Source organism: Schistosoma mansoni, chromosome 2, assembly GCF_000237925.1.
Source record: "Schistosoma mansoni strain Puerto Rico chromosome 2, complete genome".
NCBI lineage: Eukaryota > Metazoa > Platyhelminthes > Trematoda > Strigeidida > Schistosomatidae > Schistosoma > Schistosoma mansoni.
In genome coordinates, this window is record NC_031496.1 from 14,742,777 (window position 1) to 14,767,921 (window position 25,145).

Here is a 25,145-nt window from a genome sequence, read left to right on the forward strand (position 1 = left end):
ATCAAATTATTTATTTGAGAATCACTTCAGAATAAGTTAAAAAGTAAAATAAGTTCTTACCATCTATGTCTTTAACATACTTCACAATATTTTATTGTCTGCGGTCGTACAAAATACATTTCTATTTGGACCGTACTTCTTTACATACACTGATATCATATCATCTTCCAAATCAACAGGGACTATAACGATAACTAACACTTTTTAGGTAGTCACACACAGCAAACTTAAACTTACATTCTTTAATTTGATTGGTTTGAGTCAGTATTTTACTTCTAATGAATAACCGGGAGCCAAAATACACTAAACGTTTCCTTAAAAATTGTAACGTTGTGTTTTATATAGGAAATAAAAACTCTTTCTATTATCGAATGGTAATTGAATCCTAAAATATCAGTTAAATGTTTAGAATACTATAATTTGGCTTAGTATAAACTGTTTCTTGTAACTGATACCTCTTAATTACTCTTATGCAAATATACACACATAAAAGTGTATATCACTAAATATTGACTTTCTCTTTAATTTTCACAGCTGTCCCACCGGTACCTGGGAAACCAATTGTTAAACAAGTCGAAAATTCTATTCAATTACATTCAAATGGTAAATTCTATACACATTTGGATCGTTCTAATCTTTTATCAAATACACAACAAAATCAGTTAGAATTAGACTGGCCAAATTATTATAATTTATCAATTAGTGAACATAATCCAATTGTATTTCTTATTCAGCTTCGAATGTATTCAACTGTACAGACATTAAATTCCCCATTACACAAACCTTTTAATAGTGTATCATTTTTACCATTGAATAATTTCATAGAATCATCTCAACCAAATGAATATTTATTTGACAAATGGACTAACTTAATTTGGGTAAGACAGTGTTATTTTTAAGTTACATTTATTTTAGTAAACAGTAATAACCAAATTAAATGAATAAATGAAACTCATTAACAAAAGGCTTTTTGTGGAGATTTCAGTAATTTTATAGTTGAAATCATGAGTCGATTGAAGCTAGACCAACATGGAAAACGTGAAAACACTGGACTGCCGGTTTGTCCTATTTTAGGACTACACAATCGTGCGCACCCACGATCCCGCCTTGCGAGATTCGAACCCAGGACCTATCAGTCTCTCGCACGAGCGCTTAACCACTATACCAGTGAGCCGACATCCAACAGTGTTAATGTCTAGTTTCATTTGACTCATGGTTTCAACTATAAAAGAAACTCATTAAAATTTTACAAAGTCAAAAGTCAATCAAACTTGTAAAAACTAATTGAAATATTATAACAACATAAGTATCTTCTATTTCATAGATTCATTTTGTTAACAAATTTCATAGTACTTAGGTTAGTGCTTTCAATAAACTAAAAAAATTTAAAAACACTACACATTCTGCATCTAAAGTAATTTATTGAAAAAAATGGTCACTGTATATACAAAACTGTTAACTTATAATTAGATGTGGTCCATTCATGGATCATATTATTGTTTATGTGGACACATGTATGAAAGTACACTTATGAAATCAGTCAGTTAGCGTATTCTTATTGTGTTCAGAGTTATCAAAAAATAAAACCTATTTCATAGTGTTTAGACAGCAGTATTCATGTGATGAGTAGGAATGAGCCATTTAAAATTATTTATTATACTTACAAAGTGATTTTTAGCTTTTTTCATACTATGACAGTAAAAGGGTTTTTTCAGTAGAAACGGTCTATAAATTCAGAAAATGTTCCTAAAATCTCTATCTTTCTCACAGCCAGGCAAATAATTCGTAAACGATTTTATCAAACTTCATTCCTTTCATTCATTCTGTCTATCACTTTGTAATTGGACTTTGTTCATTTACATATCTTTTATACTGTATTACATAACATTTGAAGATTATTTTCCTGAATACTGACGCACCTACAACATTAGAATTCTAGTTTATTCTATCATCCTGTTTCCATCGCTGTTTCTATTATTAATATATCTGACGCTGGATTATTACTTTTTTATTGTTATCAGTAATCTAATGTGATTTATTATTACTAATAATTCATAAATCGCATTCACTAGTCTATGGTATATATTGGAGATTGAGGGGATTTAACTTCAATCAGAAGCATGAACCGATTAATCCTGATCTAGTAGACTAAGATAGTCAACGTTGTTGTGGTTTCTGAACATTCTAGACTGGTCTACATGTAATATGGTATCTCTGCAATTTCGAGAAGTCCAATGCTAGTAAGAAATAGATGGCTATCTGATGGTACATAGTTTTTAATCGTTCGTTATCTGATGTCAGTTGGTGATGTACATCAACTTCAAACTAGTTATTTTGCATAAAATGCTTGTTTGAGATTAATAATAAGACTAAAAACATTTTTCGTTTACCATATGATTTATTTGAATTATATAAACATGATATTGTGAAACATTGAAATAATTATTCACTGTTTATTTCACTGGTTTATTTGTCAACAGACTACAAAACTTGGGGCTGTTCTATCTGATCTTAATCCAGGAACATGGTACCAATTTCGTTTACTAGCTATTTCAAGTGATGGTTTTGGAGGATGGGGTGAACCAAGTGAACCTATTCGTACACAAGTCCAATTAATTCCACCATCTCGACCTCGAAATCTCACTGAAATACGATCAAGAATTTTCGAAAATCATGTAGATAGTACAATTCATTGGGATATTCCAGAGGAAATAACGTTCCCGCTAAAAAAGTATCAGGTAAGAAGAACTTTATTTTGATTGTTTCTTTCCAAGTCCCTGGGTAATTTTATTTATTGTCCGAAACCATAATAGTTAAATGTGTTCATCATTCAGCTGAATGTTTTTTATTGCTAGCATTTTTCTGTCGAAACATTTTATTAAAAAACTTTCTTATTTTTTTATAGTGTAATAAAAAATTATGATTTGAGAAGAAGTGTCTCATTTGACAAATACAATTCGAAACTGTTTACCATGCGTTATTATGTGGAATCATTTCATGAGAAAACAGATTTAAAGTTCATTAAATAAATAGTTATAATAAAGAATACAAAAGTAGAGTAAACGAAATTAGCTGGTTCGTGGATCACTCCATGTTTGAAAATGAATTGACGACGGGTTAAGTGTGAAGTAGAAATAAGATGTTTCTGAGCGAATAAAGGTATTTTGAACTTTCTGATAGTTTGAGGTTCCATAAACGTGAACATAACCTTTTTTGAAGATAGGTAGTTTGTTTATTCTGATGTCTGACTTTAAAATTCTTGGTTGTCTATCGTTTGTCTACTATGACTAACAGGTTTTGGTCTAATTCACACAATCATTTAATCGTCATCGGTTTTATCGCTCGAATGATCCCAACTTTTCATATATCTTATTACTATTAATGTATTTGTTTATACGAACTAACTTTTTCTTCACATTGAGCGACTTAGTAAAACACCATATAGTCAAACCACTCGAAGTACGCTTATCAAATGTATCACTTTTAGACTAACTTCTTTTGCTTATTATACTAAGCAAAATTCCTAAGAATAACTATTTTTGAATTTCGAATTAGTGATAAAAATCATCATATGCTCATCAGTGGTTATCTTCGAGAGACGATTTCCGGAGTTCTAATAAGAAACGGTGTTCGATGGAGCTTGACCATATCGGGTATGAGGAAAGTACCCATTGAAGACAATGAAAGATAGCCACGTAATGTCGTAAATTGATTGGAGTTAGACCTATACACCATTAGATCTCTACTCAGCAATCTAGAAGTTAAGCATTCGCACACAAGCCTGAAGATCCGGGGCTCGAATCCGATTTCGTTGATACGCACTTCTGAGAAGTCCCATACTACGATAAGGTGATATTCCAATACTTCCAGGCTTTCAATGGTTGTAAAACTTAGGTCGGTATGTGATTTCAATGATATTTAACAATTTGTACGACCTCATACTAAAAAAATACATTCTATCGGTTTGGTTCAAATTGGGGATAAAAGATTACGTAGATTTGGATTCACTCCTACTAATATAAGAAACAACGTGCTTAACGTTAATCCATGGTTTACAAATTATAGAAAATAATATAGATATAAAATAAACACCTAATTTTCAGAGAATTCAGTAGGAATATAAGATTGTACAGCGAGCAGATAAGTTGCAAACGTTATTGCAATGAGATGTCATAAGATTTTTCATTCAATTCCCCAGAAATTGTCTCAGTAATTTAGCTATGAAAGTTTAATTTTTCCAAATCTGTAATTGATATTTTCAAAATTAACTAGTCCAGTTATCACACAAATGGGTTTTGGAGTAAGTAACTATTTAAATCAATCTAGAAATAAGAAGTTCAGTTTTAGTGAAAGGTATGACATTCATTCATAAAGCTTGCGATTTCTCTGACACAAAACATCGAAAGACCGTTCCGACCATAACATCATTAATATCTTAAAATTATATAACATTCATTTGGAAGTAGTCAATCACTATTAAACTATAATCATTCTCTCATATTATAATATGTCGTGATCTTAATTATTACTTATTCGAATTGTTAACTTAAAGTATTGAGACTTTAATTTCATAGGAAACTGATATATCACTGTAATAATAGGAAGTAAGGCTTGAAAACGAAATATTATTTTTTCAATAACAAAAGAAAAGGAAGTATTATGTCTTTTATGGTCTGATAATTATCACGTAAATAGATCGTCAATTAGAACACCGACTTACTGATCAGATCGATGACACATAAACCAATACAAGCAGCCTAGAGTCATTCTGAGTTCTTATTGGTAGCCCAAGATAGTAGCTTCTCTCCTAACCCAGGCAGTTCAGTGCAAAACGCCAACATCAGTCTCCGCTGTATGAATCATGTATTTCAGAAATACACAGTTTATATACAAATAAATCAGATCAGATCATTCTAGAAAATAGAAAATAACAGATATACAAGATCAGGTCATAAAGTGGCTATGATTATGAGAATGTAAATGACTTAATAGTCGTCAATAGGTCAAATTAAAGCTTATGTTCAAAGAAATATGGGTGAGAATATAATGTATAGACGTCAAAGTGACCGTGGGAGTGTTCACCTACTAACTATGACTGAATGGAGGTTATAAATCACCGTGAGGGAATACAATTATGACGGTCAGGTTTAAGAATTAGATTTAGGGTTTCCATCACGAACTGACATCAACTAAAAAATGCCAAAACACTTTGTAGCCAAATGGATAAGTGAATTTCGTGCCAAAATCCAAGACCTATTATCTTAAATCTGATTGGTTCGTCCATAAATTATATTCTCGCCACCATAGCAGTTAACATTCACTTATTCTTCGTCCGGATATAACAGAAAATGTTACTGTCAAGTATTAATACTTAAAATTAAATTGTTTCGGTTAACTTTCATAGTTTTCAGTTACTTATAATCAAAATGCTTCATTTTTTTAAGCCAATCATCCAAATTTACATCATTGAAATCAATTAATCAATTTAGTATAAATCAATTATAGCTCAGTAACACTTAAGCTAATTAGTTTTAGTTTATATTTTGTTTCAATCAGCCATGTGTTCTGTTCACTGAAATTGACTGACAGATATATTGACATACAAAAATGATTATTAACTTGGTTACATGTTTCCTTTTTACTTTGTTTCTTACTTTCATTACTGTATAACATGAATTTCTTTCAATGAAAAACACTTAAAAAACCTAACCTCTTTGTTCATATTAGAAAAGTTAATTTAAAAGGAAATCAGTAATTATTTAAGTGGTTTGGAATTTCCGAGAAATCTTCAATTTACATTTGAAAGGTTATTATTTTGAACATTACTTACTCACTTACTTACTCACGCCTGTTACCACTTGTGGAGGGGCATAGACCACCCACAAAAATTCTCCACTCGACTCTATCCTGGACAATCCTATTCAGTTCTTTCCAGTTGCTATTCATCTTTATAATATCTGATTCCAATTCACAGTGCAGTGTGTCCTTTGGTCTTCCTCTTTCCCGTTTTCCTTCAAGATTCCAAGTTAACGCTTGCTTCGTGATGCAGTCTATTGATTTCCATAATGTATGTCCTATCCACTTCAAACATCTTTTCATAACTTCCTCTTCAGATGCAAGGTGATTTCTTCTCTCCAACAGTGAGCTGTTGCCCATGCAATCCGATCAACGGACATTGAGTATCTTGTGTACACAATTGTTTATAAATACTTCTACATTTTTGATGATAATTGTGGTAGATGTCCAAGTTTCAGTTCTATACATTAGAACTGTCATAACTTTCGTATTAAGAATTCTGACTTTGACATTGATTGACAGTTGTGTTGAGTTCCATATGTTCTTCGACTCTATGAATACTTCCCTTGCTTTGAAGATTAATAGTACACGGTTTGTTTTTAAATTAAAATGAGAAAACATCTCAAATTATTCAGGTGCATATAAAAAGCGAGTTTACTGTGTCACGGTCCTTTAAGCATGATTTGCAACTCCAGAACTTGTCTATCCTGATTAGATGATACATAAAAACCCTTCAACAGTAAGTAATCCACATGTAGTAAATAAAAACACTAGTGAGAACAATCGAATATATATTAATTCAACATTACAGAATATCTTGGTAAAATCTGAGAACCATACAGTAAATACTTCATTTGCAAAATGTCAATCAGTTGTCTCAGATTTTGTTGTTCCTTCGTTTCCATGCCAATCACTCTTTGTTCTCTTCGATTTTCTCAACCTTCTGCCGTCAGGCATTCAACTTTCGACTGGTTATATATACTACTTATATCTGTCGGCATCAGTAACACACACTACACACGTACTGTAAAAACACTGTAAAATAATTAAATACCATAATAACAGAGATCGATAAGATGAAGAGGTTAAATAAATGAAGTTCAATGAGTTGATTTAGTTGTCTGACTTGATCCCGACTAACTACCTATACAGGTGGACGGCACGTGAATTTCGGATGATAGCTTAATGAAAACAAATCTATATTACATAACCATTACATGAAATCACTAATTACGGAACTATGTGTTTTAAGTAGTTTATAAATTCCCCGGTCGATTTTCTTCCGAACAATGAAGTCAATAGTTGGACTACATAGCTCAAAACAGTTCTTGAAAGTGTTCATCATTTCCAAAAACTTTCTATCATACTTCACATATGTTTCTTTACTTCATTTAGCGCATTTCCTTCAGTTTTCGATTTCTATTTATAGTTTTGTTGATTTTTTGAAAAATGATCATGTATAATAATAATGATAAAGCAATACACATTCCTACTCAGGTTTATTTAAAATCATTTTGTTCATGTAACTGAAGATCTTCATATATATCTCCACTGTTCAAGATGCCATACTATAAGATAGAATTCAAGTTAACATTAATGTGGCGTAGGTATCGTTACCATGGTTTGACTTGATAATTTCGGATAAATTTATTTATCAATGTGGCGTATTCATGTGACAAACTAAAATCGGTTTTCATAATCACCACCCTAGTAGTAAATATAAAATAAACCGTATATACCAAATACTTATTAGTAGTATTAATTTTTCCAGATAAATTTATTCATGCATAAATGTTTCAAAATCAATTAAAATCAAAAATTAATTAACCAGCAAGTACTATTATTAAACTATGAATGTAACTTATTATATACTATTTATGGACAGATAATATGGCGTCAATATTATGCATTTAATGGAGAAGACAGAAGCTCATTAACGGAATACACAGCAAATGTACCTGGGGTAGGTTTATCAGTCAGTTCTTTATCATATTCAGACTACATAAATTCTATATCGGATGTTAGTCAGAGACACTGGAGTTTTCTATGTTGCCCAGTACTAAACGTTGTGGGAAAAGCAATAAGAAGAATTAAAGAAAAGTTTTATTAAATATATGAAATACTGATTTGTTTGGGAGGTCATGTATTATCTCACTTGCTCTGCATTGTACTGAGACAAGTTTAGAAATTAACCTAGAAGTGTAAACCCAAAGATTCATTCACATAGTTCTCTAACGAACAATCAATAGTTCTAAGATCAGTGTTGAAAATAATTGGGCATGAGCACCCCTAAAAATAGACGAAATATGAAAAGACTGACACATTTTGTCTTAAAATGTCACTGAACTATTGTTGACTCATGAAAACGTTACAGTACGACCTACTTAATATTCAGTCCCGTCATTACAAAGTAATATAAAGTGAGTATTGTCTATCTTCCAAAACATTTTTATAAGGGGTAAATTCCAGTGTATATTTTGTCGAATGCAGTACAATTCGGTGAATATGATTGTAAACATTCAATTATGAGATCTGAATTAACATTGTCTCTTCATTATGAATGAAAGTAGTCTTCAGATTCATTAAAAAGAATGAAAACGTTTCAGTGAGGAAATTTTTCTTTTCTGCAATATCAATTTCTGAAGTGGTACAATCGTATTTATAGGCAATCTTTTACATGTAGTAGGCTGTAGTAAAATAGAGCTGTTTTACAAAATTATCTAAGATGGTCAAATTTATTCAAGTAGAGATCAATCAAAATGAAGTGGCATCGAGATTATCAAAATTCTTCAGATATTTTAAGTAATAATTTGCAGATGAAAGGATGTTATTTCAATGTAATTAAAGTTTCCAAGTATTGAATAAAAAAGGTTGCATCATTTAACACAGTAATCAACAGTTATCAAGACCTTAGATTATGTAATCGTTTCGGAATTTGTATAAAGTAATAATCTATGGAATAAAAGATAATTATGTCTGTCTACTTAATAAAAGAGGAGAAGAAGAAGAAGGTAATAATTAACTATTATAATTTGTAAGATTTGAAGGGATGCTAAGATCATGAGAGAATAAGGGACGGTGCATGACTCCTCTGTCCACTGAGCTTGAGTTTGGAATAGTGATTTGCTAGTCTCAGATGTACATAAGTTCTTCATTCAAACCCTGTTTTTACGTGTTCTTCCATTGTCGAGAATTTTGAACACAGATTAGCGCGTTAGGTTGTGCCCATATGTTCGAGACCTGGGCTGTTGATTGATTTGTTTACTCTTTTAGATAACTATCCAGAGTAGTGCACGGATATTCGTTTGCCAAGTGCATGATTTGTACGACCAATGTAACCTGCTCCACAAGACCAAGTAAAATGGTAAATCTACATTGAGGTGACCCAAAGTGGCAATTTTTCCTTAGTACTTCTCTGAATGAGTTTCTTGCTGGAGGAAACAGTTCGAAGCTCTAATAAATAAAAACTCTTTTTCAGTTATCTGGATAGTTTATTCTTTAGTATCTCAGAAGCTGTATCTCCCTTGAATTCGATGTTAAGGAACAAAACTTTCTTCGAAATTGTGTTTGCCCATTCAACATGACGCTTTGGTTTTATATTACTGTTAATAAACTTGGGATGGAAGTCATTCCCCATACGTGTTTGTCGGATTATATTCAGCTCATCATCAGTTGTGTCTTTATTTCATATTCATCTGGTTCTTGAGTATAGAGAATAAATTAATTTTCTTCTCAGAGGATCCGACTCTGGAAGCTTGTATATTGTCCGTTCCAGGCTAGCTTTCTGTACAACGATCATTGTAGAAATGCATCTGATATTCGTTTTAGTGGAGCATCAGGGAATTAAGATTCCAAGTGCACTTGCGCTTCTATTGTGAACCTAATAGGATGGTGATAATTATTGAATTAGTAATATTTTATTAGGGTCGCTGTCTCGGTCACACACGATAATATTATCATCCATATATCTCTCATGCAAATACAATCTATCGATTGTGGATTGAGAGGTAGTGTTTTTCAGGTTGACCATAAAACAGTATGACAGAAAGCGCCCAACGGAGAACCCATGGCAACACCACTTTTTTGTCTATAAAGACCATCGTTAAGTTTAAATTGCACGTTGAAAGTGCAGCGCGAGAGTAGCTATTTTAGGAAGTGATTTGGTACGCATACACCAACACTGTTATGGTCGGTATAAGCACAAAAGAAACAAAAAATTCCTGTGAGCGAGACGTTTATGAATCGAGAAGTAACATATGACGCAAACATTTTCTTTCCTGATAAATTGACGTTGATTATTGAGTTCAACTAGTCAAATGATTCTGAGGTGTCATGTTTGCAGATGTGGTTTTTAACCAGTTGTAGAATTCTCACCATCCAGTTGGCAATCGCTTGGTATGGATAATTATGCATATCCATTATCGGATGAAAAAGTAGATTTTTCCAATCAACTGAATGCCATTCGTCAACATACATAAACTTCCTTGAATACGAGAAAGCATTTGACAACATGAATAACAAAATATTATGGAACCTTCCTCGACAGTATAGTGTACATGGGAAGATCGTCACAATCATACAGGATCCTCACAACAAACCACACTGCACAGTCAGGCACGGAGGACAGCCCACTAATGCATTCCAAGTGAAAACCGGTGTCAGACAATGCTGATTACTCTTTCTCTCGCTTCTAGTGATTGACTGGATTATAAAGACTAACACATCTCAGAGGAAGCACAGAATACAAAGGACAGATTGGATGCAACTAGACGATTTGGACTTCACAGATGAACTATCTCATCTATCCCATACATACTAACAAATTCAGGTCAAGATAGATAGTGTGCCAACATCTCCACAGCAGTAGGCCTCCACATACACAAGGAAAATAGCAAGATCCTCAAATAAAACAAAGCGAACACCAACCCAATCATACTTGGTGGAAATGTTCTGGAACAGGTGGAAACCTTCACATACCCAAACAGCATCATCGATGAACAAGGAGAATGTGATGCAGATGCAAATACATAGATTGTCTAAGCAAGGACAGCATCCTACAATTGAAAAACACCTATGACTAGAAACCACTGACAGTCAATATCAAAAACAGAATTTTCAATACGAAAGTCATGACAGTTCTAATGTATAGAACTGAAACTTGGACATCTACCACAACTATCGTCAAAAGTGTAGAAAAATTTGTAAACAATTGTGTACACAAGATACTCAATGTCCGTTGATCGGATTGCATGAGCAACAGCTTACTGTATGAGAGAAGAAATCATCTTTCATCTGAAGGAGAAGTTATGAAAAGATGTTTGAAGTGGATAGGACATACATTGTGGAAATCGATAGACTGCATCATGAAGCGAGCGCCAACTTAGTATGATGAAGACGAGAGGAGAAGGATTGGATCAAAGAACACATCTCTTTGGCATTATAGGCAGACATTACGAGAATGAATAAAACTTGGAAAACAGATTGAAAGTAGACTCAAGGAGAGAGTTATTTGATGAAGTTTGATCGGTGGCCTTTGTTCCTCCAAGAAGGGTAACTGGCGTAAGTAATTCTGTAAAAAATTACCCATAAACATGATCGTATGGCTGCAGAAAATAATATTGTTGAAAGGAAAATTTTCTTCGCCGAAACATTTTTTTAATAAATGAGTGTTCATGCAACAAAAGTATTGATAATGATTTTATGTTACTGACAATTTTTGTAGTAGTTTAAGAAGTTACTAAAATATTTGTTAATTCATTGAATGTCATCCGATAACGAAAATACGATTTGCAAAACAATTTTTATCTTTACGTTTACATCTCTTATCAATCTAGTCACTGGGTATCACTTTTCACGTTTTTATTGATTGCAAATCAAATCGAAACGTGTTTTGTATATATTAATCAAATGAATTTTAAAAATGCATTTTGACTCGGTGCCATTATGCTAGCATGTTTCTTAGAAGATGTAAACGTCCTGTGTCCGACTCACTATAAAATAGATCCTTTATGCCTATCGTTGAACAGCCTCAATATTAAAGTCTCCTACCTGACCACTCTTTATTTCGGTTTCTCTAGAGGATTTTAATTCACATCAAAAACAATCTTCATATCTTAGTATTGTTTGTTTGAATATTCACATTGATGCTTAAGACTGCATCTGAACAGTCTCTTATTGGCATATGTGCATACTGTGCGTATTGTCTCGATATTACCTTCATTCACAAGCATTATAAACAAAGATGGATAGTGGTCGGGACGCGCGTTTCGTCCTATTTGGGATTCGTCAACAGGATGTACCTGCACCTCAGAGATGATGTTCATTCTGGGACTCGAACTCAGTACCGTTCGATTCAAACTCCATCGTGTTATTCAATTAATCCACTCCATAAATACAGCCCATTTTTAAAACGAAACTTACAAGTTACAAATTATACTTTTAGTGTATAAATGATAATGATGTTCTGATTTATATTTTTTTAATTTTGTTTTTAGGATAAAACAACATATTTAATTCAAAATCTTAAACCAGGGACAACGTATAAAATTGAAGTAAGTCATATTGTACAATATAAGTGTCTACCTACTAACTAGGGTTAAATAAGGATTATAAGACAGTTTGAGGAATAGGGATTATGTATCACAGTTGATAGTTAGGGTTAGGAATTAGATTTATAGCTTTCATCACGAACTGACATCAGCTAAAATGCCAAAAAGCTATTTAGCCAAATGGATGAGTGAAATTCGCGCCAAAATCCAAGACTTTTTATCCTAAATCTGATCGGTCCATCCATAAATTATATTCTCGCCTCTATGATTTATAAATCTTAGTTTCAAGGACATTTACAAACCTAGTAAGGCTTACGGTGTTCAATTAAAGAAATTCAGTCATATTATGCTGAAAATTTATCTCACTCTATTCGCTTTGTATTGAGTTGAAACACAGTGGATAAGTTGATAGTATCATGAACATCATTATATTTTTAACTATATTTTTTATGGTTCATATGTCAGAATGAAATGTAGTAAAACTAGCCTACTATACTAGCTCCTCAGTCTTATCCAGACTACAGCAAATAGTATTTCGATGTACCATGACTCTCAATCGATGTTACTGATGAGTTACTGTTTCAAAAATGAGCATTTATATTGGTAAAGATGTATGTCAAATATTAGGATATAACAGACACAAGGCTATTCCCTCGAGTAATAGATTTTGTTTGCTTGTTTAAAATACCTTGTTTATAGATTATAAATGTATTAGATCTAGATTTTTGTAGTATTTTATTCCTTTGATTTCCCGTAATTTCCACTTTACTCATTTTTTGAGGTGAAAGCAGTGTCACTTTTTGAAGGAATAGAAATGAAAAGTCATCCAGCCACACTGTACATATCTACAATACAAATTCCATCACAACAAACAGAAACAGGTAACTTTACCTGAATCATTTCCTAGATCTAAATATTTGTTCATTATTAGGTAAAACTATTTTAGTGTTAACTATACAGATTACTTTATTGATTCTGAAAGCCAAAATGACTTGTAGTAGTTAGATTAAAGACTCTGTTACGATTGTGTTTTTGATACCTGGAGTTTACAAGTAAGAAATTCTGATCACTAGTTACTTATTAGTAACGTTCATATCTAAAGATTTAAAAAAATCCTTATGCATCTTATTCTCACGAGTTCTGATGGTTGAAACACATATTTAAGGATATGCTCTGGGCTCATAGTTTGATATTATTGTAAAATAATTTCTACTTCTAGTTAAATTTTTTAAACTTTTTTATCACCATATTTCTCACTTCATTGTAAATCTGAATCCGACGTCCTACTCGTTGCGTTCTCGCCGCATTACTGTTGTTTACGAAATTGGGAGGACGAAAAGCAAATGTCCGGCGCTCTAACCGGGTTGGTGGACACGGAAAGTCCACCTAGGGGAGTTGGAAAACCCTGATTCCAAAACAATGGTGCACATGGGATCCAGTATCCTGAGGAAACAAACGGCGTATGAATCAGTCGTTGGTCACCGGCTACCATGGGACTGCATCTCCTCACGATGCTCCACTGCCTTGTGGATCGGACCTTTAGGTCGAATGCTCCGAGTGTGGCCCCCTAAGAAAACCACCTGCTTTGGTTTAGGCACCTGTGCAGTATCATAGCCCTCACACAAATCAAATGAGATTTGTGTGGCGCATATATATCTGATGCCTCTTTGTATCAATATTTATGTGTTTAAATAAATAAATAAAATTTGTTGATCAAGCTCAATATTCCTTCATTGCTCCGAAAAATACATCCTATCTAACTTCTTTTAATCACAAACTTTATCAGGAATAATGATAATAATAACAAAATGTTCATGGTTTGTTTCTTTAAGGTTCACAACCATTTATGACTATATATTTATTAGTAAAACATCAGTTAAACAAGCTAGATGATCAGATCAAAACGTTTTTTTTTGAAAGTATCATACACTGTAAGTTTAAGCTTCAATTAAATCTAGTTGAAAATTCTCAATTAAAGAGGTTAAATTAATCAAACCATTAGAAAATATTTGACTTTTTAGATGCTTAGTTTTTAGTGCTAAAAATCGTTTGCATACTCCTTCATTAAACAAAGAGAACAAAGAGGACGACCTAAACATTTATTGTAAATATGAGATATTACTCACCTCAAAATAACTGGCATGATTATTTATACCTTTCATTTATATATACCTATGTTTTTACACCATCAGAACTCATTCATAAGTTATATTTCCATTAGAGTGAACTGCGACAATGTACTAAACTGCACGTTTTATCTTATACCTAAGCCTGGAATTATATTCAATAACAGTAAATAATCAGCTAAAACTTAAGAGTATTAATATATATAGTGTAGATAATAAGTAATATTTTCCCCATTTCAGTATTTACATCTCCCACATCAACAAATGAAAGCTGTATGTGTGGGGATTCGAAGCGAGACTATTTAATGGTTACTGATCAATATTATGAAAACCAACAACTAAATGCGATCTTATCATTGAATGTAAAGATAAGTAAGTTATTTTATTATTTCCCTAGAAAAACATTACTTTCTCAAGTGAAAATAATTTTGATGGCAATTAAAGTAGGATGCCAGATATCATGTTATTAATAATAATGATAATAATAGTGAGAATGACATATAAAATTAAGATATGGTTTCTTGTAGTTTGTGATAAAAATTAAGTCCTAAAGGTGGTTGGTAAGGCTCATTAACTCAGTAGCTAAATGGATAGCGTAATGGTGTTTGAAATGAACGGTACTGAGTTCGAGCCGCAGAATTGACATCAACTCTGAGATGTAGGTACATTCAGCTGACGAGTACCAAATAGGAAGAAACGCGAGTCATGGATTCCACTGCTAGCTACCATCCATCTTTGTTCACAGTGCTTGTGAATGAAGGTAATATCGAGACGATACGCACATTTTGCATATATTTCAATAAGAGACTGATCAATTTCAGTCCCAAACATCAATGGTAAATTTAAATAAACAATAAAAAATGATTTGGGATTAATTCAGTTATTCAGAACATGATATGTTAGTCAATACTCTGAATTTAGTCTTAAAAAGAATTACATTTGCATCATTCAGTAATCTGTTGTCTTTCATCTATTCTTAGTTAATACAGACTTTATTTCAAAAAATTAACCACTTATAACAAATTTTGAATCCGTTAACCTAAAGAAATTGACAAGGAATTAATAGAACTGTTCAGTTATAATACAATTTTTTATATTCCTATAGACGGTAGTTGATTCATATAGTGCTAATGAGTTTTCTCTCTTATTATGTGGTAATTACGGTTTCTGACCGTTACGTTATACTTATACAGATATATAAGTAAACTATCATTCAAACTGGTTTTCAGATGGTAGTTCGACTTTATCAATCAAAATATGTCAAGTTTGATGAGCTTCATCAATTTGTTCAAATTCAGCTATTCCCCCACCTTAATTAGACAAAAAACATGATTGTTTTTCACAAAATATACACTGGAACCTGGGTGAATTGTTTTGATCCTAATATAATGTGACTTTTGTTAAACACTGATGTTATGATGAAAATAAATCTATTCAATAGGAAATGGATGAGCAGTTTCAAACTTGACAATTGAAAATATCTAGTGAAAATTCATATAGGTATTTTTGTTAGGAACTCATTATCTCTAAAAGTGTTAAGTTCCCACTAGTAAGCAACTCAATCCGACTATATGACAAGTCAATAAGCTTACTGATCAAATAATAAACTTGGTCGATAGTTTTAGGCTCAAAATAGAATAATTTTGCTTAAGTTGTATAAAATCGACTTGTGGATCCCTCATTCTCTCACATTAAACAAACTTTCATCCTTACAATAAGCATAATGATAAACTCAACTCATTACATATAAATAACTTCATATGTTAATAGTGCAGTAGCGAAAGACGGTATATTAAACTGAACTGATTCAAAACATTTGTATCTAGTTAACTAAAAATATTTTGGAGATAAGACTGAACTCTCGTAATCAAGTTAATCATTTCACCTTTTAAATGTTTATTCATTTATTGTATTTTAAAAGATTAAGAAGAAATATTTCCAAAAATATGTACAGTTTAACTGGGATTCCAGTAAATTCGTCTCCTAATTATATATTTATTCTACTGAATTCTGTTCATTGAAATAACTACATCGGAACAAAATTTGATAGTTGGATTCATAAGTGCGTGTCCACGACCCCACTCCCGGGATTCGAACCCAGGACCTTCGGTCTCGCACGCAGTCACAACCTCTAGACCACTGAGGCGGTATCCAACGCTGGTAATCCCCAACTTCAACCAATTCACATTTATTGTAAAGCAGAGAATAGGATTTTTGAACTTTTTATTGTCTGAAACCTCTTGAAATGACGTTATACTTTATGAAAGGTCAAACAGATCTTAGATATTGTCTCTTATGCATTTGCTTAAAATTCATTTACCCATACGAAAAGATAGCGAGAATGCTTTAAAGATGGCCCTTGTATCCTAACTCTTGTATTATGGATGATCCTAGTTCGTAATGAAAACCGTAGCATGAACTCTTAGCCATAAAACCTAGTCCAAACTACATATCTCAATTTACGATCCGGATTCCTATCCTAAACCTTCTCTCTCTATTGTAACAAACAACTATTATGAAAAGGTTCATTATCAATCGCAAAAGTTGTCTTCCATAACAGTTTTATCAGTTTTATTTATCATAAATTCCATCATAACAACGAATTATCTTCTAATTGATAAATATACCACTCAAAGTCGTCCATATAATTTACTTTTGTCTGATTTAGTATTCTGATTACTTTAGCCTATGTCAATCTTAGTCGGTCATTTGATGTAACTCATTTACTAAGTAAAAAATTTGTACTCAGCTTTAAGCTGTACAATGTAATAAACGGTTTTGCTTCCCTGCTTAAAGTGAAGTGAATACACTTGAGTTCCACCATATGACCGGTTGGTTCGAATACAGGTGTCCCGTATATACCGGGTGACATACAATCGAATGATCGACACCTATTCGACATAAAATGCTAAATAAATTACGTAGGTCCTCGTCTCTCTGCTCTTTCAAAATAAAGTTTAAAAGTATCTTTCAGAATGATGAGAATTTATGAATAAATAAGTATTTTTCTTACTTATAATTTTAGATAGAGAACAGTTTAATTTAACTACTCCAACAGCAAATATCATTTACATGATTGAGTGGATGCCACGAGTTTGTATTGAAACACAAAATCAAACAAATACAGAATTTATTGGAATACGGAGAAAAAGAATAGCAGTAAGTGTTTGTATTAATAAAAGCATTTGTTTATATTCCATTTTTAATCACAATTAGTCGGCCTCTATTTTCATATGTACATCTTAAGTGAATCGTCCTGATATACCCTTGTATTGAAAAATTTAATTATATTAACATTGTGGCGTCCAGGACCCGCGTTTCGTTCTATCTTGGACGCATTAGCTAAACGTATCTACATCCTAGTGTCGATGTTTACAGCGAGACTTCCATCCAGCACTTTTCGTCTTAAACGCCATCACATTATCCACCGAGCTACTGAGTCCACATAATTACTAACTTATATCTATCAGTATAAGTAAAGAAGAAGATTAATCATTAATTACTTTTCAAAACATATTGATATCTCATTATCTTGGTTTTGTACTGTAAAATTTATACTTAATTCTGTAAACCGTCTCATGAACTAAAATCATTTACGTTGACCAAAATTAAGTTTAATTTGTTCAGGAAAAACAGACATCATCATTATGACTTAGACTGTACATGAATACTTAATATCTATGTTGTTAGCTAAAAACCAAAGGATCTATCTCTATCATTATTGAGGTAAGTTAGATACTGAAGTAGTGCATTATTCTTCGACACAAATTTATGTCAATGCTCAAGAAATAGCCGTGATTCTACTTCATAAACTTCCCGGGTCTTTCAAAGTACTCAACACAAAAAGGAAAGCTGTTCATTTGGTTGAAGGTCACCAATAAGAAGGCCCTGAACCTGGTTTGTTCCAGTTGTTACTTGTCAACAAAGTGTTTCTCTAATCTCGTGGGAATGGATTGCTGTCATTGTCTCTGAAACCCAGGTGATGATATTTAGATGAACAGTATTTTAAACAGTCAGTCACTTCATTATAATTTCCTTTGTACAATTATTAGAGTGATTAATTAATGTATGTGTGCAATCACATTTTGTACGATGCTATAAGCATATTAGTTTGAATAATAAATTATTTCTGTTCAGTGCTTATAGAGGACTGACATCAACCTCTTTGATATTCAACTTTGAAGTTTGTTCCTTAATCAATACTGAATTTTACGAACTTCCTACCTTAAAGTAAATTTTGAGGAAATCTGTCAACAGTTATCCACTGACATTCGATAAATGGATAGTATTTTTAATATACTACTTAATATATTATACATCACTATTCTTTAATAAATAGTTATTTTCTTTCTTATTTTAGGAATATGAACTAAGAAATATACTTTTAACTGATCTACAATTTCAATGTCATTATGAAGCTAGTGTATTTATTATGCTAAATCATAATAATAAAACTAGTAGTATCAATATGGATAATCATTTAACAAACGACAAATTGCCTACCTTATTTAAATGGACTACATGTTTTTGTACACCAGCATGTCAAAATGTTGTGATCAAAGATAGTGTAACTCCGAAACATTGTTATCTTCAAAGTAAGTGTCATAAACAAAATGTCTTACTATACTAATGTTTTTCTTACTAAAATAAATATAAGAAGTTGAGCCACCGTTCACCAATTGTCTTCAGTGAATTTCTATCTCACAACAGAAGTGGTTTGAACTGCACTGGTCACTGCTTCCCACTAGAACCCCAGGATTTACCTCTCGAAGTCAGTCACTAGTGAGCATATGATTACTATTACCTCACAAGGCGAGGTCGTGGATGTGCACTGCTGACAAGTCCCACAATAGGACGAAACGGCCGTCAAGTGCTTACAGGTTTTCCTTGGTGGTCTAGCTTCAATTGACTCACTCTTGCAACTATGAAAATACTAAATCTCCACAAAACCCCTTCTGATAATAAAATAAATATACTTTATTGTTCTGTACCCATTTTGAACAGCTAAACTGTTGCAATAATCACATTATGAATAGATATTTAGATCACTTGAAAACTTATCATACATTTGATTAGCATAGAGTATCAGTCAAGAAATGTATAAATCTGTGTAAAAATCACCATATAAAATCGTAACACTCAAGAGACTGTTGACGAGGAAACAATTATTTGTTCATTATGTTTCGGGTATAAGTTTTTGCTAATGATGTCGTTCAGAACGACGATGAAAGCTCCACGACCAAACCATTCAGCTCAGAGGATAAAACTCCATCAAAGTTCATTATGTTTGCTAATTGATTCAACTGTGGTTGGGTGATACATTGGCGGTTACATCACTCGACATCAAAAACTGAGTCGAAGGTTCAAACATCACTAAAAGTACTTTGACAATTTGTGACTGGTTAGCACACACAAAATATGTGACTCAAAGATTAGTTCCAAATAGTATACCTGGTAAATGAGTTACATTATTATGAAGCGTTTAAAAATGACATTATATCTACTCTTACCTAGAAAATAATTGATGAAAATCAAATACGTAAAACTATCATTAACTTATGGTTTTAGGTAGAAATACTGAGATTATATCTCAGCTAGTAATTTAAAAATATTATTAAGATGGGGATTTGTGGAGATTGTAGTACTTTCACAGTTGAATTCACAACTCGATAACTTAAATATATTAAGTTAATTCTGCAGAAGTTATAGAAGATCTAAGAACCACTTAGATTACTATGTAGTAACTGTTTCATGTTTGTCAGGAGACCAACTACAGTCCAAAAACCTTAGTAGTAATATTTTTAACAATGGTCTAGAGTAATACTAGTAAAAATCACTAAGAAATAATAAGTCTCTTGAATAATGGAGATTTGCATTACGAATCGATCCCCGTCTGTAAGCAACCTCACTTTTGAACCTTAGTTACTTACCGATACTATGTTTTTATAGAATAGACAACTTACTCCTACCCTAATTCCTAAATATTAAATGTTTTAGTGCCTACGTCTCATTCCATTATGATTGGACGATGAATGATTTTGATGAAAGATATATCCTATTTAGATCGTAAACACTCCGTCACCAAACTACGTTAATACGACGTAAATAATAAAAGTCGAATACGAATCGCACCAAGGATAAGCGTATTTCAAACATGTTAGTACTGAAGGCCAGACCATAAATCACAGATGCAGTGAATTTATAAAGCATTAGAGTTAGGTAATACACTGACCCAACAAATAATGCGACTCAGTTTTTCCAATTCATGTAAGCGATAAAGGGAGTGGATGGACACATACGTACCACTATCCATAGATGTATAAAGATTGGTCAACGTTACATGTAAGTAATTGGCAAGGGAAAATATATGAGTGATAGAATAACTGGAAAGATTAAAATAATTCGCCTCATAACTTTTTACATTCCTCAAGAAAATAGATTTACAAAATAACAGGAAATAGTGAATTACTCTGTTCAGAAATTAGAACAAGGCCACTAGAATATATTAATTCACTTTAGAAACCAGTAGGAAAAATGTATGTTCAATCAGAATCCCTTTAATGTAATCCTTTCTTGTCAACTAAGTTTACAATCATCAGCCTATTTTACTTTTTCATTTTACCAAGCTTCTTCACCAATACTTGAACCAGTTGAATTAACATACACTTTATTAAGTGATGAAAACTCAATGGAGCTACGTCGTTTAAAACAAAATCATATGGATGAATTCATAGTTGTGGCTGAGGCTAATGGACCACATTTATCTAAACAAACAAATATTCAATCAAATTTAAACACTAATAACTACACTGTTATTGTCACATGGCATCCTGTTACATCTACTGGACATTCAAAAAGTGAATCTAGACGTTCATCGAGAACACTGAAAAATCGTACACCAAGTATAAAAACTACAAACCCAGAAATACGAGGTGTTCGATTAACTTGGGGTCCAAGATTATATGAACCAATAGAATATGAAGTGTACAGTAATATTATTCAACCTCTCATGGATCCAGAAAAAACTCAATCTAAAGTTTTAGATTTAGTAAGTATAGTTTTCATTAATTCTCAACTAATAATTATTTAATGATTATAGTTATTTTTAACTAGTCTCATCTAAGAAACGAGGAAGATAATAAGTTAAGTAACACTAAACAGTTTAGGAGAAATCGGTTGTTTTAACGGCGTTTCATAAGATGATTAACTTTGATCAGGATTAAAGATTAAAACATGTTACCTATCACCAGATAATTCAATATATATCCACTCAGTCACCATTAGCTCCTCTGAAATCATTGAACTTGGCACCCTTACACATGTGAAAAGTCATGATTCTTCTCAAAATATTAAATTAACGAAGCATGTAGTTTTTTTAGTAGATTGTATTAGTCGAAATAAAATCTGGTGCATAGTGATAACGAATGAAATCTAAACAGACATATTCTGTCTTTTTATCTCCATAAATTGATTATTATTTAGAAACACTGTATGATCACTCCAAGTATCATACAGTTAGCCCATAAAGCTACTTGATTATGTTCTATTAGAAAACATAAACTTCTGATTAAAAGGAGCCAGTGAATTGAAAAGAAATATTCAGTGAGTATTACGCAGAAATGTTTCATAGCAGAAATACAAATAACAAATCATATGTCAAGACTTTCAATCGATTACACTGTATGTTTGATTCAACAAAAAATGTAATAAAAAAGGTGTTCAGTTAGATGACTAAAAATAGATTCCTGAACAATATTTGATAGTGACTTGTTAGCCTTGAGTCTATTTTTTAGAGATTTCTCGGTAAAATATTCATACTCTTTCTAGGATTCGAACTAGTATCCTAAACTAATAGTTTTTTTAAGTTGATGACCGGATTGCAAATATCAATCAACAGATTTTATTTATTATCATAACATAATATAACGCTAGTTACTATGTGCCATCAACAGGTCTTGTGTATTATTGACTATATTAATCGTAAATTATAATAACTGAAATACATTAAACAAAAGAGCCGATTATACTGTAGTGGTCTTTTTAAAATTAACTTTTTAGAATGTCCCTGGTCTTCAGCTTAAAGGACTTAAACAAGAAACATTATACATTGTTCAGGCTCAAATGATTAGCGAAAAAGAAGATGGACCAATTTCAACTATTTATTTCATGACACCAACTAGTAAGTTGTTATAGATCTTTGTCAAAATAAATTAAAAGAGAATTTTTACTAGATTTTAGTAGCTTATAACTAAATTAGCTGTGAATATATTAATATATATATATATATATATATATATATATATATATATATATATATATATTCAGTTGATTGCTCAACAATGATCGGTATTGTCATGATTTGGTCTGTGCACGACCGATCGCTAGGGAATCCGACCTTTTGATCTCGAAGTTATGCGTCTACTAAGTCCTTCAACCGGTTCAGCAACACTCTGTTTAAAACGTTTCCTGGCACTAACAGTAGTATGATGCCTCTGTAATTATCACATTTTCTCAGATCCCCTTTGTTTGGTATCTTGTTGAGGTATTCTTCTTTCCAGACCGTCGGAATTTATTATTCCTCCCAAATCTTCCTGAATAGAAGGTGAAGCATGTCTGCAGTTACCTCTATGTCTGACTTTAGCGCTTCAGCTGGTATATTGTCAGGTCCTACTGCTTTCCCATTCTTGACTTTTCTGATGGCCACATTGATTCCTTTATTCATTTGTGGAATGACAGATATAGGAAAGTATGTGTGTGCTGCCTCGATGTTTGGTGGATTTAGTGGAGCTACTCTATTCAACAGTTCCCCAAAGTATTCTACCCATCTGTTCCTCTGTTCTTGAATCTGAGTGATTAGCTTTGTCTTGTCTGTCCTTGACTGGTTCTCTAGTTTACTATATTTCTTAACCAGTTTCTTCGTCATGTCACATAGTCATATCATATTTTCTTCTCTTATGGCCTTTTCCGCTATCGTTGCCATGTCTTCCACATATTTCTACTTATCAGCTCTAATACTCCTCTTCACTTGCTTGTTTGCTTCTGCGTATTCAGCTTGTGCCTTGATTTTCTTTGCTCGTATTCAACTGTTGTTGATTGCTGTCTTCTTGTTTTTCCTTTCTTCAATCTTGTTCATTATTTTTACAGAGATCCATTCTTTATGATGATGCTTGTTGCGAACCAGAACCTCCTAACACTTCGAAGTTAGTGCTTCTTTGATCCCTTTCTAACTATTCTCCATATCAGTGTCCTCTTCTTCGAGTAGATCTTATAAGGTTTGGAACCTGTTGTTGAAATCTATTTGAATTCGTTGAGTTTGTCAATACCTCGAAAAAAGCTGTATCGAACCTTTGTAATGCTGCTTTCCCAGTTGTTCAGTGCTTCTTTAGCCTCAGTTTCATCTTGACAATCACCAAGTGGTGGTCTGACTCTATGTTAACTCCTCCCTTTGTTCTTATGTCTTCCATTGACCTTCTGAATTTTTTACTGATGCAAACATGATCAATCTGATTCTCTATTGTGTCATCCGGTAAGACCCATGTAGCTTTGTGTGTGCGTTTGTGGGGGAATATTGTTGCACGTATGACCATCTTGTTGAATGCGCATAGATTTGCAAATCTCTCACCATTCTCGTTCCTTGCTCCTAATTTATGTTGTCCCATAATATCTTCATACCCAATGTTGGCCATTACAGCCTTGGTCAGACCATTTCCTGGGTATTTCTCTACGAGATAAGGTTACTAACTCCATGGACAAACCTCCGCCTTTATCCGAGCCGAAATTAACTCTAAAAAGGCTCCGGGCGGAGTTGAAAAGTACTCACTTTCTGCAAATCTCATTTCCGATAAATATTAATGCTTTACAAATCAGAGAATATTAACATAATATGAATTAAGCAAAAAGAAATGGATGTGAAAACAATAAAAATACATAGTTATTTAAAGAAATGATACAACAGACTAGTGGATAATCCCATCCGCTTGAGTAAATTAAGATTAGAGAAAGCATATTTCTTCTTAAAAATAAAAAAAGAAAACTTGTCACGAAATATTCGTCTTTACTTGAAGACAACCCATTTCAGTATTTTTTTTACATGTTTCATCATTTAGACAAGAATAATGCATTGCGTAATTATCAGTCTATTCAAGAAAAGAATATCAACCTTATGTCCATCATTATTCTACTTCAATTCATCTATAATATTGTATGAATGACTAGATATCGAGAACTTCAACAAAATGATATCGTCGTTCTGCATTATTATCTGATATATATATATATATATATATATATATATATACTACTTGAATTCTGTAGATAAATTGATATGTATACATATCTTTATAAGTTACAAAGACGTAATCCAATAACATCATCAAATGTAAATGATAATGATCTTTAACTCTTTTGAAACATTGAATTCTATACAAAAATTAAAACTGGATAGTTACATTGACAAAAAAGAAAATATCCAAAAAATTATAATTCTGAATAGTTTCCCATAAGCATTCATGTATACAATCTCAGATATATGTATAGATACGACAAAAATTATTTACTTGGATTATTTCATACTACTTACATTTTGATGAGAATGATAGTATAGAAAGAAACTTCAGAAATAAACATAGTTCAATGTTTCAATTCAATTATTTGTTCAGAAAAATTATGTGATTTA

The 25,145-nt window shown here is 32.3% G+C and overlaps 1 protein-coding gene across 1 annotated transcript; it reads left to right on the top strand.

The window, feature by feature from the left end:
- Positions 1–740: 740 nt before the first annotated feature.
- On the top strand, positions 741–24,677 carry Smp_173870 (putative anosmin-1 precursor (Kallmann syndrome protein) (Adhesion molecule-like X-linked); the record flags this gene model as incomplete). Its single annotated transcript, XM_018795794.1, has 11 exons — positions 741–878; positions 2,481–2,738; positions 7,682–7,759; positions 12,291–12,347; positions 13,126–13,225; positions 14,711–14,842; positions 17,496–17,629; positions 18,831–19,065; positions 21,097–21,518; positions 22,529–22,649; positions 24,577–24,677. 11 exons carry the CDS (start codon positions 741–743, stop codon positions 24,675–24,677), a joined length of 1,776 nt encoding a protein of 591 aa, XP_018650071.1.
- Positions 24,678–25,145: the final 468 nt, after the last annotated feature.